This window comes from Rattus rattus, chromosome 2 (assembly GCF_011064425.1).
Source record: "Rattus rattus isolate New Zealand chromosome 2, Rrattus_CSIRO_v1, whole genome shotgun sequence".
Taxonomy (NCBI): Eukaryota; Metazoa; Chordata; class Mammalia; order Rodentia; family Muridae; genus Rattus; species Rattus rattus.
The window spans coordinates 70,284,241-70,299,872 of NC_046155.1; the positions used below are offsets into that span (position 1 = coordinate 70,284,241).

Here is a 15,632-nt window from a genome sequence, read left to right on the forward strand (position 1 = left end):
TCTGAAGCAGCTTTCGAATTACCAACTATCACCAGCAAAGAAAGCAATGGCTCCAGAGCCTTCTCCTCAACCATTTAAGGACAGAGAGAACACAAAGAGATTTATGTCCTATTTACAAACACTTATTTCCACAGCAGAAACAAAAACCAAGGTCAAATCTGATTCTCAAAAGTGCATCCACTGTTCTCAAGTCTTATTTGCCCAAACACCTTTAATGTAGCAAACCATCAAGCCAGCTTGTACGCTTGAGTTTCCATTTAAAAAATTAATAAAAACCTCTTTTCCATCATTTTCAGGCTCTTAAAAAAAAATATCAAAATTAGTAATTCCCTGGTTTCCTTATTAATAGTTATGAATCCACCACTGGGAAGTACCAATTGCTTTATCAACATGGCACTTAAGAACGAGAAGTCTTGTCAAGAATAAGGTGATCTACAAGTTCAAAAAAAAGATCAAAATGGCTAGGACAAGAAATATCAAATACAAGCACAGCCCTTTCCAACAGGCGCCACATTCTAAACTCTACAAACTGTAAAAGCACAAACATTTCTCCTTGTTAAATGCTCTACTCCTACAGAGGCCCAACAAATGTAGCAAGGGGACTTCAGAAGACTACAGACGCCCCACACGCCTTTATTTACCCCACAAATATTCACCGAGGATTTCCTCGAGGACCTGAGAACAGAGTCAGGCACAGGACAAGAGCCATGGGGTAGGTGCTGCATGGTGTAATCTGTGTCTAAGCCCCTGCATTTGCAGCCCAGGAGATGTCACTGGCCAAAAGGCTTTGTCCTGCGCTGCCACAACATGGAGAGGGGCCTTGCAGACGACAGACGCTACACCACAGCGTCCACCTACACCTCTTGAACATGTCAAAAGGAAGGGAATCTGCTGTGCGAGGCAGGGCCTCATTACTCTGGGTTTCCAGTGAGACCCAAAGGCCACTCCCTTCTGTAAATGTTACAGAAACAATCGCCGGAGAGGGGAGACTTTTTTGGCAGTTCAAGTTCTTAAATATCTTAAATAGAATTTACTAAAATAAATTATTCTTCAATTCCTCAACTTAATTTTGAAGCAATGGGGTAGTAGTAACTCCAGATTCAAATAATAGAGCCTATTCACGAAGAATGAGAGCTTGACATTCTTCTCTACAAAACAACTAGGCACGATTTTATCCATCAGACGTCTATCAACCTACGGATATTGAAAGCTTGGGAGAACAAGATAAAATCAACTCCAACCCTACAGTCAGCTGTAATATCGAGCAGGCATCAACAATGCTGTTCATGAATTTAGAAAAATTAATAAGTCCTGGGTTGAATGCAAGAAAAGGCTTCGGTCCAGGTGAAGCATACTCACTTGGGCTTTGTTTCTGCATCTGTCACTTGGCGAATGAAGATACCATCTTCAGGATGCTCGGTGTCATCCATTTCATACATATATGACGATGCTATTGCAAGCGTAGTTCCGTCATTACTGAAAGCAAGGGATGCGATGCTGGTGGGGTAGCGATGGAACTGGCACAGGCGCTTTTTGTTAAATGGGTCCCAAATATTTACAAATCCATCAGAGCCTCCTGCAAGTGATATAAACAGTTAATGGCGTTGTATCGGAGTCTTCATGCTGTCAAAGCAAACAATCCCTCATCAGGATTCCACCTGAGATAAGCAGTACACAATCTTAAAACTGAGCTCAGCCCGTGTGTCCCACTTCACCTGTGGCAAATGTGTTGTGGATATTGTGAAAGGAGATGGCGTTGACTGGGTAAATCTGCTCGATGTTGTTCTCCTTTAGCCTGTGACACTTGAAGGCGTACTTCTTCTTCTGAACCTCAGGGCTCGGGTCCAAGTATTCCACAGCTACTCGGCCTTCAATGGAGCTCAACACATAACCCTGCCAAGACAGCAGAGGCCCAAACTGGCAAAACCTGCATTCCAGAGAGCACATGAGGTCCCCAATTCAACCCATAAAGACGTCTATTTCAGAAATGAAAGTTCAGCCAGGTTTAAAAGGCCTGGAGCTGCACTGACAGACACGAAGCCTCTATAAATAGCTAAGAGCATCAGTAGCTAAAGGCACCTTACCTGCTTTGTGAGAAATGGTGCTGCCCTCACTCACTCTCTCCACACTATCAGTACCTAACACACTGCAACTAAAAACGACTTGTTTTGTCAAATCTAAACAAGGAATTTTAAAGTTTAGTATCCTCTGTCTCCAGACCCGAAGGGGACTCCAATCTGTTCCCTCAGTTAAAATCTCCCGTGTCTTTAACTCTGAACAAATAGTGTGTCTCCCCTCAGCGGGAGGGAGGACCAGTAACCCAGTTCCAGCCCAGCTGGCCAAGCTCTTCCTTTGGCCTACATGAGGCTGTGAGGAACTCTCAAGAGTGCGTCCCAATTTCAAACCACTTCTCAGTCTCTTCAAGTAACAACATGATTTTAAAATGATAAAAACTGCTTGTAGAAAATTAATTTAATAAAATCCATTTTTAATTTACTCTGTGTGTGTGTGTGTGTGTGTGTGTGTGTGTGTGTGCGCGCGCGCGCGCGCGTGTGTGTTTTTCTGTGGGGAGGTTTGAAAACAGCGTGCAGGAGTCCATTCTCTCCTTCCACCATGTGGGTCCCAGGGATAGAACTCGGGCATCAGGCTTGGCAGGGAGCATTTTGCCCACTGAGCTGTCTCCATTTTTTTAATAAAAATCCAATTTTATGCATACATTATAAAAGCAAAAGCAAACCCTTAGAGAAAGGTAAATATAGAGATAAAAACCTTTTTTGTAACACAAGCATGAATAATCACGTTTAAACCGGCAAGTTTCATCAAGCACAGCTCCTTGTCTTCAAGGTCCGCCACTGGAGTAGACAGAGGACAGGGAGATCTGACTTCCTATTTCATAGCCACAGCAGCTAAAGGACAGCCCTCATTCCAAACGCATCTCCTGCTTTAAGTGAACGTTTCCTCACAGCCAACTGCCCTGGCAGTTTTGGGGACAGTGTCTCACTTTACACCCCACCATGGCCCTGAACTCACAATCTTCCTGCTTGATCATAAGTGCTAGGCTTATAGGAGTATACCCGCCACCAAGGCTTGCCTCTCCTTAGAGCATTAAGGACGGCTCAAGAAAGGGAGCTTACTAATCTTTTCAGTGATGCCGAAAGGAGACTCAGTATATCATATAAGACATGGTCTGTCTAAGTATCGCTACTTTTAAAAAGATTAAAAATAAAAGAAAGGGAGAGAAAAAAAAAATCAAAGCTCTATTGTTACATGAGAGAAACAACTTTGCTAATATTACAAAAAGCAAATTCTATAAACCTCAATTTCCAAAATTAGGCTCGGATAGGAAGTTGAAGGATGTTTGAACTCTTTAAAACTTCGTACTTATTAAATATCCCATACCAAAATCAGCATAAGACCTATCAAAAGCACTTGACCTCTGGAACATCAACATCTTCCCTAAAATGTGGGATTAACTTATTCCCACAATTTACAGTTGTCTGTAAAAGAGTATAAAGAACACACACACATGCAAATACAGTTGTCTTTAAAAGATTATAGAAAGCAGACCTAAAAGCAAATTTGAAGTCATTACTTTGAAATTCCAGGCAAGTGGGGGTGAGGAGGGGTGAAGAGGGGTGAGGAGGGGTGGGTACCTGTTTGTTTGGGAAGGCTCGGATGCAGCGAGTCTGGTACTTCAGGCTGGACTCCCTGCGCTGCTGCACATAGCCCATGTTCCTCAGATCCCACACCAGCACTCGGCGGCCTGCTGTGCCCACAATCAGCCTGTCCCCAGACACCGACAGGGTGTAGACCTTTAAGGAAACATCAAAATTTGATCATCATCATCTACTTCCTGAAAATGACATTTTGCTCAAGTCCATCTCTAATCCTAAAACCATAAAAAAGCTAGCTGAACAGGTTCCCAGATCACACGTCAACTTTAGACATTTGGTGAGGTGACTCAGGGAAACTAGCACCCCCAGAACTTCACTAAATTAAAACACAACTCAATTAAACATGTAGACACTTCTAACAATGAAATGCTCTCAACGAGAAACATGTCCCCCAAAATGTCTTGCTTCATTTAAGATAAAAGTTATTAAACCCACTCAAAACAGGACAATAAAGTTCAAACACCATTCAAAGAGCTTCTGGCTTTTTGTAAAGCAATCATTTTCATTGTTTTCTCTGACCAGGGCGGGCAGCTTTTCAAAGATTTCATTTGGCAATCCTAAAACTCCTGGCATTGCCCAGTCGTTTCCTGGAGGGGAAGCTCTTCCTGGGAAGAGCAAAGAGAGCATCACCAACAGGCTGGCTGTCTCTCGGGAGGCTCTGCAAGCCCCGACTCAGAATGAAGGCAAGAGAGTTGTCATGCATGCAGCAAAGCCACCCTTAGGCTCTGACCTCAGGTTCCGTGGTCCAAAGGAAGCTCACTTTGGGAATAAAAAAAAAAAAAAAAACCCTAAAGAGCATTTTATTCCCTGAAAGTATCTATTTTCCCCCTCATAATGTATTTTCTGCAATATTTAAGTTTCCACAAAAAAAAAAAAAATAATAATAATAAAAAAATCCTTTATAAGATTTCCTGCAAGCAGAACATTTGTTGGTTTACTTGCAAATAGGATTCGAGGCAGACACCAGAGGGAGCAAATTCATGAAAAAGCAGCAAAGTATCTTCCTAATGAAAGTTATTTCTTTAAAAATCTAGCCTTGAAGCCTACAACTGAGGTGACTGTTGATTTTCAACTCAGCAGAATTCCTATTATGTAGAGGACCCAAGATATGATAAGGCTTCACCCTAACCCTCCACAACACAGCCAGAGCTGATCATCACCCACATGTTAACTTCCGTCCACCAGCCAAAGCAGCAGGCCAGGGCAGCAGCAGGCGAGCCATAGCCACTACAATCCGGCTTTAAAGTTCAACAACTAAAGCAACCGAGGGAAAAACAATTTTTAAAATTGAAATATTAAATGATTGCATATGTAAATACAAATACTATAATGCGTTTATTCAGAAGGCCAATGTCTTCCAAAAAGGAAAGGAAAAAAAATTAAGATATATGAAATACTAAACTTAAAAAATAAACCAGGAAAAGATCGATTTATAGTGGCACAACTATGTCCAGAATTTTACCTTAAATCTTTACTATACAGGTGACACACAAGCTTCTAAAACTGCTTTCTATCCGCACTGATCATAAATCAAGGGAAACCACTGTCATAGTACTGACTGGGTATATACATTTATCAAAGAAAGTATTAAAAAGAGTGACATAATGAACTTCGCTGAACCAGTGAGCAGCTTGCTTCAGTGTGGCTGTCCATTATATGATATTCTGTCAGCAATTCATCACAGTTCTTAACATGCTGCATACAACCATAAATCAAAACTAGAAACAATGCAATTATTTTATTCTGAACAAAGGTCTTGCCAGGAGGAGAGTCGACTGTGACGGGACAAAAAATAATGGCTCTTTGGATTTGCTGCTGTATGTAATGGCGGCCAACAGGGCCGAACAGTGTCTTTACATTAGGGAATAGACTCAAGTGAAGAATACTTAAGACTGCTAAAACAATTCATCCTTTAAGCTAACTGCTACCTGATAAAAGTCTGGTGAGGATACAGCCTATACATGTTGATGGAACAGACTGAGAAGTCAGAATACACCCAAGTTGGTTTTAAAAAGCTCCATTCATACAAGGCAGATTCCATTTTCTCCAGGAAAGGCCCTTGGGAGGTTATCCAATCCTAAGTGGCCAACCATAAATACATGGATAAACAGTCAACGCCAAATGGAGTCAGTAGCTTGTGTGTGTTCACATGTGTGTACGAGTATAAAACGATTATAATTATGGGAGAGCCCAGGAACCTGAGAGTGAGTGAGCGGAAACAGTCGGAAGGAAAAGACGAAAGAATAGAAAAGACATACAACGTGTCCACGCATGAAATTCTCAAAAAAAAAAAAAAAAAAAAAAGGGGGTTGGGGATTTAGCTCAGTGGTAGAGCGCTTGCCTATGCAAGCCAAGGCCCTGTTCGGTCCCAGCTCGAAAAAAAGAAAAAAAAAAATCACAGGAATCATATATGTAAATGGTTTTATAATTCAAAGGTAGAGATTGCCAAACTGGATTGAATAAAACGTAAGATGCAACTACGGTGCTGTCTGTGGGAAATGTGATTTAGATTCAAAGGTGTTTAAAGCTCCATTTACTACAAGCCTTCAAACCACATCTGTCAGCATTTAAATACACACACAGCAGTAAAAGCCAGAGAACCCGGTTGTCTCTCTAAAGTTCAAGTGACACCCTTTCCATTCTCAACTGTCAATTCAAATGGAACCTCAAGTCACAGCTGAAAGTGAGTCATGTTTCACCCCATCTTCTGGTTTGGGGTGTCAGACCCAACTTAGGACTGCCAGTATCTGTAAATGGCTTCTACGAAAAGGTAGTAGGTTACCTCTCAGACCGGATGCATTAACAATACACAGACTGAGGAGTTCCTGCTCTCTAGCCCACGTTTAATAACTGACAGAAAAAGATGACCACATTTTAAAAGTTAATTCCCTTCATATTAAAGTATTTCTATATAGTTAGGTTTCTAAAACAGATTGCCAATTCTTAACCTATTCAACAGCATAGTCATCAAACAGAAAACTCCTGGTACACATAAAAACCCTACCTTTTCCGGCTGAGAGAATGTCCCAGCATTACAAGGAGTTCTGGGATCCCACAGTTTAACTGTCTGATCCCAACTTCCAGTAACCATCACGTTCACTTCTGGACAGTATTCGACACATCTGATAGGGGCATCATGAGTTCCAACAAGATTTTCTATTGCAAAGGAAAATAAAAAAACAACACAGCTAGCTTTACTGTCTCATAGGACACCTCAAGTGAACCAACGGAACAGTCAGCTGAAATGAATTGCTCTCGGTCACCCCACAGAACGTCTGCATGCAGAGCAATCTCTCCACACTACAGAGTTACCCACTCCTCTCTAAGTCACTTCATACTGCACAGGTTAGTCACCAGCAGGGACGCAGCACAGCTGCCTTGAACTTCAAACTGTACTGAGAAGGTACGGGATGAACCTGAACCTAGCTTTTGTAAGAAAACTGGCTTGTATACCTTTGTATCTGGTGCATGACTGGTCCATGGTAGGTGCTCCACAAATACTTGTTGAGTGAACTGAGAGTGGAGATCTCTGGCTTCCTGTACCCTGACAACTCTTATCCTCGCATTAAGCCAATGCTAATAAGAAGCGGTTACAGGACTGAGGGGGAGTCTTTCAATTAATTCACTTGCTTCTCATGGCAGGGTCCAATTGCTGCTACATACTTTCTTTCCTGTCAATTTCAACCTTCCCAATATCTCATTTGTTCATTCAGTAAACATCTACTAAATATCTACTATGTGCCAAAGCCCATGTGACATACAGAAAAAAAGATGAATAACAGAACTAGGAATGAGTCCAGGCAGAGTGCTTGCCCCGAATGCACATATTAGACACAAAACGTTACTTTTGTATAGAGGCCTCTTCCAATTAAACACGGTTCTTTTTCTTCTGGAAACGCAGTCTTATGTAGTCTAGGCTGGCCTCAAACTGTCTATGTAGCCGAGGCTGGCCTTCAGTTTCTTATCCTCCTGCCTCCCCTTTCCAAGTGCTGGGATTCCAGGAGAGCATCACACCTGGCTCAGACAGGCTTCCTCATTGCTCAACTCAGCCTCTAGGTAGCCCCGTCTCTACATTCCCCCCATCTCCTTCAAGTATACCTACATCCGAATAGAGCAGGCAAACAAAGCTGAGCCCTCTGCACAGCTTGGGTTCCATTCCGAATTCTGCCACAGTAAAACCATAACTCTTAAAAAATGTTTTTTACATATCCCATTGAAACACATTCCCATGCTAAGAATACAAAGGCATCACTAAGATAAATCTGACCAGCTACCGAGCTCCGTTTTTAAAAGGTACTTTTTTTTTTTTAAGTCTGTGGAAAGACTACCCTCAAGTATCAAACTGTCCCAAGAAATCCTGACAAGTCAGACCATGGATCCAGCCCACTGCTTAAGACTTCCAAAGGTGATGGTCAAAGGCTTAAGTGGCTTCCTGTAAACACGTAAGACAGTGCTCGAAATGGGCTTTACTGCAAATCACATGTTCCATTTGTGGTAACTTCTTCCAATTTTAAAAGTCTATTCTCGAAGCCATGTTTCGCCTTCACCTAAGGACTCAAAACAACCACTCTTCCTAAATAATCATGTCTACACGAATGTACTAGTAAAGAGAAACTGATAAAATGTCGCCACAGTATTACCTTGATCAGTATTCAAATCATGCATTTTCAGTTGATGATCTAGTCCTCCACTCCAGGCATGTGTTGGATCCTACAAAGCAAAATTTGGTTTTGATTTTCATTTTTTTTTGGGGGGGTGGGGGGGACACACTATGTAGTCTTGGCTGGCCTCAAAACTCAAGAGATCTGCCTGCCTCTGCGATTAAAGGCGTGGTCACTACATCCACCCACGCCTTAAATTTTGAGTCACTCCAAAGTTACATAGCTTTAGCAAGCATTTCAAAATTGCTATTTCTACAGTCCAACTGTTAGTGTGACAGACATTAAGTAAACAAAAATGCAAGTGATCTTAAACTAAGCAACTACTGGGTAGCTTTATCGAGATGGACACCAGAATGTTATGGCTAAACTAGGCGACATTCATTGCTTTTAAAAGGATAGCTAACCTCACCTTGCTGTTAAATTCAAACAATTACCTATGTGCAGAAAGCTGTACTCAAGTCTGAACTTGAAAAGAGAGACTGAAATTGCCATGAGATTAGAAATGAAAACACACCATTGTAATAGGCTCAAGCCAGGCTAAAGTGCACGCATCCCCGAGTAGTTATGAACTGTCCGAATACTCCAAACCGTGTATAAGGATGCTACTGGCAACGCCTAGGACAACTTAGTAAGGGGACAGGAGCAGAAACTGAGTCCACCTACGTAGAAGGCGCAGTCCAGGACAGCACCAGTGTGCTGGTACTTGAGCCTCATGGAATTGGCGGGCACATCGTAGAGGCGCACGGACGTATCCCAGGAGGAGACCAGGAGGAACTGGGAGGTGTTGGGGCTGAACTTAACCGAGGAGATGCCATCCTCGGGTGGCTGGTTCAGCTTGAATTCATTCGAACCGGTCATCTGTAGAACAAACGCTAAGATTGAGTCCCTTACCGGAGCAACAGAGGCGGGCCAGGACCTGCGCCTGCGCAGCGCGCGGGCCCGCCTTGATCCAGGCCGGCCGCCATCCCGCTACCGCCGAGCTCCACCGGGCCTGGCCTCCTTCCTTGCCCGCAGATCCCCAAATAGAACACAATGGACCTCGACCGAACCCCCCTGTGCATCGACGCGCCGGCCGCAAGCCACGAATCCCGCTCCGCCCACCTTCGCCCGGACCTCTACCTCGTGTTCGCCTAGGCAACGTTTCTGCACCGGCCACTACCGCCCCACTTCGTTTCGGAGCACTCGCAGGCAAAGCGGAGGAGGCGGAGAGGAAGCTCTGGAGCAGGCCTATCATTGGCTCATTTCGAAAGCCAACGGCTCGATCTCGGTAGCTGATTGGTCTGATCTACTGCCTGCCTCATTTTCCGCAGTCATCCTGTTCCGGCTCAAAGGGAAGCCGCGTTTTTTTTTTTCCGTTCACCGGGTCTCTTAGTACCACCCCGCCAAGGTTACGTCTCTGGAGCTGCGGAAGGAAAACTACAACTCCCAATATGCTCAGGTCATGAAGGCACTAACGCCCGCCCTCAGTTGTACTCTGCATGCTGGGAGTTGTAGTCTCCCTGAAGCTGCCTGCCCGATTATCCACAGACTACGAGACAGAAAAGATGTTTTATCTAGCTCTAGTTGTGACATTCTTCTCCTCTATTCCTCAGACGCAGAATTTCATTTTGGTTGATACTACTATAGAGCTAAATTAATATTTTCTTTCGGACGAACACATACCCCTGGAATTAACCCAAACTTGTCACGCTGAAGGATACTTTCTAGTCAAAGGCACTATTTGCTTTCACTTTGCTGGGTTTTCAGTCTGTTAATTAGAATCTCATTCCTCTTGAGTTCTAGTGATCTCATAGGGGATAGCCGTCATTTGTATAGTTTTATCTCTCCACGGTTTTCAAGCACTTGAATTCCAGGCCTGGTAAGAAGTTCTGGGAATACACAATCAAACTACTTGTTTTAGAAGAGCACCTCATCCAGAAGGGGGATCATAGCGGGACACAAATAGTTTCAATCTTTTCAAGCTCAACCAGAATCTTTTAGGGATATTCATCATAGGACCTAGCATTGTGGCTGCCCTCTCCTCTTCCACCTTACCCTGCCATATCATGGGAGGCTCAGTTTGCTGCACTTTCTGTTTCTAGAATCCTCTAGAAATAAGAGAATCAAAAGGGTTGTTTCAATAACCAGAATTGTTTTGGTTCTGTGAAAGAAAAGCAGTACTTAACAAACAACATGGTGACTGGCATACTGACAAGCAAAATGTTACTGAAAGGTTCAATTAATCCTTGCTAGTTCTTCTTTCTCCGCCCCCTCTTTTTTGAGACAATCCCTTTTATTTTGAAATTGTTGCATGAAGTAGGAAGTTGTCTCTAGTTTTAAACTAACTTTCAAGTACATTTAAAAAATTATCCTGTGTGCACAGACTCTGAACTAAATGCACTTAAGATTACACACACACACACACACACACACACACACACACATACACACACACCAGCCTTTTGTCCTAATGATGGTTATTATGACTGAAAATTTCTGGTCGTCTTCCCTCTCTGAATACTTCTAGTATTTGGTTCTTTCTCTCTTCTCTTTCAACAAATCAGTGGCCAAGTTCAATTTTTTTTTAATGCATTGAGTTGCTTTGCATTCTAAGTTTAGCAAAATAATTTTACCTCTTGACTTATTTGGTTCTCTTTCCCAGTTGTTTATTTAATTCTATTAGTGTTTCCAGATTCTGAGCATAAATTACCTGCTAATAAAATCTAAGCATATTTCATTATCCCATGTGTGTATGATTCAGGCCCCTCTGGCCATGCACTTGCAGCCCAACTCTATTTGAGTTTTAAGAAACGTCAATCTTTTAAATCAAGTTTAGAGCCTGAAAAGAGATGGACTATTTTGCTGATTATTCAAATGAATTGATAGACTTGAGATAGGAAATCTGGCCACTGTAGAGTATTGACCATTTTGCAACACAAATGTCAAGTGTGTGTACGTGTGTGTACGTGTGTGTGTGTACATGTGTGTGTGCGTGTGTGCGTGTGTGTGTGTGTGTCTGTGTTATTCAGTTACCTGTTGCAGTGTTGAGTCTCCTGTCACTGCTAATGTCTGGGTGAGTAAAGAGAGTCAAATATATACCATATGACAACTGGGAAAATGGTCATTCCCTAAAATATTAAGGGCAAACTCAAGTTGTTGTAAGTGCTGACAGTGATGGGAGGAGGTCACTAACTATAGAGAAAGCCATCCTGAAGCAAATATGGTGACCCAATGCTGTTCAGTCCATCATCGAACTGTAATCTACTGAAATGCAGATTGAAACATCTGAACGGGATATGTCTTTACAAGACATTCCTCTGAAGTAATGTGGTCGTTTCTGGGTGGAAGATTCAAAGGATGCTGCCAGGGGAAGAATGCAAAGAGGTTATCTAGAGTGACAACTACAGTGACATACAATGCACACATTCAATAAGCAATGGAAAACATATTTAATAAGTAAGAAAAGAACGGATAGGCCTCTCTGCGTTCTCCTTTTGACCACCCCAAGCTTAGTGTGGCTTCTTAGCACATGTTGGGACCTCAACAAATACTTATTGATGTGAACACGGCTAAAATAAAATAAATGCAAGTCAACCAACCTAGTATTGTCGGGTGCATTCTTGAGTAGCATCCATCTGAAGTCACCTCGGAGGAATTGCAGGTTTTATAAAATATAATGTGATAAGAAGAAAATGGGCAAAGCTCTTCGGCCAGGCATTTTTCACGGAACGGTATGGGTCATGTAAACGTTTACATCCTGTGAATTTCTACAAAATGCAAGTCATTTCGATGCCCCTTGGCTCAAAGAGACAGGCCCCTCAGGCACCAGTTTTTTTTTTTTCTGAAGAAATAGGGTCTTGGCGCTGCAGACTCCTAGCTTCTCGCACCCAGGTCAACCACTGAGAGGAGGTGGGCCGGACCTAATAACTCGATCTGAGGCCAAGCTCCAGCACCCATTTCCGACGTTTAGCAAGAAACAGGTGGATGCTATTAAAATGTAGAGGAAGTACAGTGCTGCGATTTGCATGGTCCTGGCGCTGCAGTTCTCTGGGTACAGCGCCTCCTCAGCCCTGCATGCAGGCAGGCAGGCAGGCAGGAGGCTGGGCACTGCAATCCTCAAGGCTGGATTCAGAAACAGCTGCTGAGTGTTGGCCAGTGATCCGACCATTTGGTCACTCACAGTGCAAATTTAACAACTATAAAAAAAAAAAAAAATAGGGAAGCGCCTGTGTCACCTGCTCCACGAATCCCTCCAACGAAATCTGACCTTTAGGCATCACTTCCAGCTCTGCGCAGAACCCGCAACTGTGTCCCTAGCCGGAGAACCCTGCGAGGGCTGCAAGCGGGTCGCGTGGGGCTCTGGACCCCAAGCTGACGCTTTCTCACACTCCAGTTTTACTCCGCACAGGAGGACGCCAAGAGCGCTCCAGGGTTCCGGCTTTTCCTGGTGTTCCCAGCTTTGTCTAGCCCAAAACACCGAGATCCCAGTACCAGGGAGATGTTCACCTCCTTGCCCGGCTCATTCCCAGAGGCAACCGGGTCAGCAGCCAGGCTCCTGGCTTTGTCTTTCGCGGCGGGCGGGCTCGGGATCTGGATTCTATCTCAGAGCGCATCCCAACCCGCACACCTGGGTCGTGGGAACTGTGCTGTTCTGTAGGCAGCTTCAGTCACGTGCTGCCTGGGCAGCCCCAATATCCCGACCTTTAACCTCTGAGCCCAACCCCACCTTCACGTGGTGAGAGCAAGACCGTGGGGGCGGAGAGAGGAAACAGAATCTTGCTCGCCCCGGCGCTAAAAATCCAGAAACTCCTCTGCGCGCTTTCTGGTGGGACAATCCCTCCAAAGTTAGCAACCATGTTTAAAACGTTTTATTTTTTTTTCTCTTTAAAAATATTTACAGATCTGTACTCTCCTCGTTTCGCCCCTACTCATCCTCAAGATGAAGGGAATAAAGAGAAGTGATTGGTTCAATGGCCAACGTCCTAGTGGGCTCCGCTCGGCTGAGATTGTGTCCTTGTACACTATTTATATACATATACAGGTGTATATATGGGAGAAAGACTACCTGGTTTTGTTGGTATTTTTCTGATGTTTTTTCCTTGCTACCGGCCAATCAAAACCCCCTTTCCCACCACTACCCGAGAATCTCCCCTTCCAAAATAGTTTCATACGCGTGGCGTGTTGGTTTGGTTTTGTGTAGAAAGCAGGTGCTCTGGCGTGAGGAATGCGGATAAATACTCAAAACAAAACAAAAAAACCCAAAAAGTAGGGAAGAGGCCATAAATAAGACATAACGAATACACATGGTGTATTTCTTAATATTTCTGGACACGCGCCGCTCTGCTCCGGAGACCCAGTAAGGATACCGACCGCGCCGGACTCTGCAGGCGACTGCAGGCGACCAGAGGCGCCCCGGGAGCCAGCGGGCGTGTCAGTAGTCAAGCTTGTTGTACAGGTTGTAGAGCGGTAAGGCCGAGAGATTGCTGCTGGGGTAATAGAGCGGAGCCGGAAAGGCGAGAGAGCGTGGCACCGGCACTCGCAGTAGCGAACTGTCCCGAAACACCAACGGCATGCCCACGAGAGTCTGCGCCGACGCGTGTGCCATGTTGGCCGCCTCTAGCTCGGCGGAAAGCTGCCGCTTCCACTTGTTGCGGCGATTCTGGAACCAAGTCTTAACCTGGGTCTCAGTGAGCTGCAGGCTGGAGGCGAGGCAAGCGCGCTCCGAGCTGCTAAGGTAGCGTTTCATGTCGAAGGTGGACTCGAGCTGGTACACTTGGCTGCGGGAGAAGACGGTGCGCGTCTTCTTCTTGGCCGCTCCGGCTTGGCGCTCTGCACCGCCGTCCCGTGGCCGCTCCGGGCCCGGAGAAGGCGAGCCTGCGGGCAAGAGCCTCTCCTTCTCTTCCTTAAAGTCCGGGTGTGAAGGAGAAAGGAAAGGCGTGCGCTCCGAGGCCGCAGGCCCTGCACCTCCGCTGCCCTTGGGGGTACCTGGAGAATAAACGCAAACAGAATGACCATGGAGTTGATGCTTCTAGAAGACTCTCAGCTCTGCCTAGGACAAGGAGGTTGGCTGACACTTGCATCCTTGATTCCCCTATTCCTAGCCCCTTTATTTTCTTTTGTGTCCTACTAGCGTCCAAAGTCCTCGGCCTTTCAAAGCAACAGAAGAGGGTTCCATATAATCCGAACTTGAGGGTCTCCGTTCCCACGTTTATGTAAGTATAGGTGGTAACAGGTCTGGAATGAGGACATTAACATCATTTTTAAAAGGTGATTTTTGCCTTGTGAGAACTGAGCTTTACAAGGTAACTTCATTTTACAGGCCGTTTTCTTTGGTAGTCAGGCTAATTTTATACTTAACTCCTTGGCTCTCCGTTAGCTTTTACCTCCCTGAAACTCACCACTGTCAATCATTTTAGAGTACTAATCACTTCGAGAAGAGAATGAGAGGAGGGAAAAAACGCAGAGCCTGCAGGACTGACAGAACACCCAGACCAGACCTGCAGAACTGGAGTCAGGGCAGAAAGTAACCGGCGTGCGAAAACGTTTTGGCCAGCATTGTGTGCTGCCCGCAGAGTTCCTGGCCCACTCCTGTTCAACCTCCTTCCAACCCAGTTTTCCCCTTACTGCCCCCAATATTCCTACTTCTCCCCAGCACTGGCCCTTCCGGCCCTTTTCGAGAAGGCTCCATTGGTGCGTAGTCCCCTCCCCTTGGCCTGGACCCCCAGCAGCCCGGCTGTGACCCTGCTCGCGAGTCTCCGACAAGCACACACCGCGTCGGCTCACGCTCACTCAGGCCCAGACTCCCGACGTGCGATCCTTACCCAGGCAAGGGAAAGGGATGGGGGGATGGTGCTTAGGGCTTGGCTCCTTGGGGCCGTGCGGATCTGGGCAGTAGCAAGCCGGAGCCTTCCAGCCTTCCTCCGGCTCCTCCTCCTCCGAGGACACAGACAGGCTGCGTTTCCTGGCTGGCCACCCGGCGGGCTCCCGCGGTGCCTCGGAGGGGCCCCCGCCCAGGATGGACTGGATGGTGAAGCTGGAGACGCCACCGGCCGCCGGACATCCCTTCCCCACATCTTCCTTGCTGCCCATCCTGGGTTCATAAGAAATCGGAGGAAACCAAGAACTCCCTTTAGAGCGGGGCTGGGTGGAAGGAAGGTGGTGCGGGCAGGCAGGCGGGGGGAGGGGCGGGAGGGAAAGCAAGGGGAGGGGGCTACGAGGCTGGGGAGGCGTCCCTTCTGCTCCAGGACGCGCAGGCACCGGACAGCTGCGCGCGGGTCCCTGCCGGCCCGGCTCTGGGTGAGCCCGCCCAGCCCCGGTG

The 15,632-nt window shown here is 45.6% G+C and overlaps 2 protein-coding genes across 2 annotated transcripts; both read right to left on the bottom strand.

The window, feature by feature from the left end:
• Positions 1 to 1,355: 1,355 nt before the first annotated feature.
• Bub3 (BUB3 mitotic checkpoint protein) lies at positions 1,356 to 9,564 on the bottom strand. Its single transcript, XM_032892428.1, has 7 exons — positions 9,455 to 9,564; positions 8,999 to 9,193; positions 8,315 to 8,384; positions 6,679 to 6,830; positions 3,654 to 3,812; positions 1,716 to 1,893; positions 1,356 to 1,576 (listed from the first exon to the last, which is right to left on the bottom strand). Exons 2-7 carry the CDS (start codon positions 9,191 to 9,193, stop codon positions 1,356 to 1,358), a joined length of 975 nt encoding a protein of 324 aa, XP_032748319.1. The 5' UTR covers positions 9,455 to 9,564.
• Positions 9,565 to 13,500: 3,936 nt separating this feature from the next.
• Hmx2 (H6 family homeobox 2) lies at positions 13,501 to 15,403 on the bottom strand. Its single transcript, XM_032895603.1, has 2 exons — positions 15,136 to 15,403; positions 13,501 to 14,299 (listed from the first exon to the last, which is right to left on the bottom strand). The coding sequence occupies exons 1-2, from the start codon at positions 15,401 to 15,403 to the stop codon at positions 13,746 to 13,748; spliced, it is 822 nt and encodes a 273-aa protein (XP_032751494.1). The 3' UTR covers positions 13,501 to 13,745.
• Positions 15,404 to 15,632: the final 229 nt, after the last annotated feature.

What these genes read in the sequence shown, in the direction of transcription:
- Bub3 (XM_032892428.1), bottom strand. Translation starts at nt 9,193, where the DNA reads ATGACCGGTTCGAATGAATTCAAGCTGAACCAGCCACCCGAGGATGGC. An exon ending in TGATTTGAATACTGATCAAG is followed by an intron (nt 6,831 to 8,314) that starts GTAATACTGTGG and finishes CCTTTGCAATAG; the next exon opens with AAAATCTTGTTGGAACTCAT. An exon ending in CATTCTCTCAGCCGGAAAAG is followed by an intron (nt 3,813 to 6,678) that starts GTAGGGTTTTTA and finishes GTTTCCTTAAAG; the next exon opens with GTCTACACCCTGTCGGTGTC.
- Hmx2 (XM_032895603.1), bottom strand. Translation starts at nt 15,403, where the DNA reads ATGGGCAGCAAGGAAGATGTGGGGAAGGGATGTCCGGCGGCCGGTGGC. An exon ending in CATCCCTTTCCCTTGCCTGG is followed by an intron (nt 14,300 to 15,135) that starts GTAAGGATCGCA and finishes TTTATTCTCCAG; the next exon opens with GTACCCCCAAGGGCAGCGGA.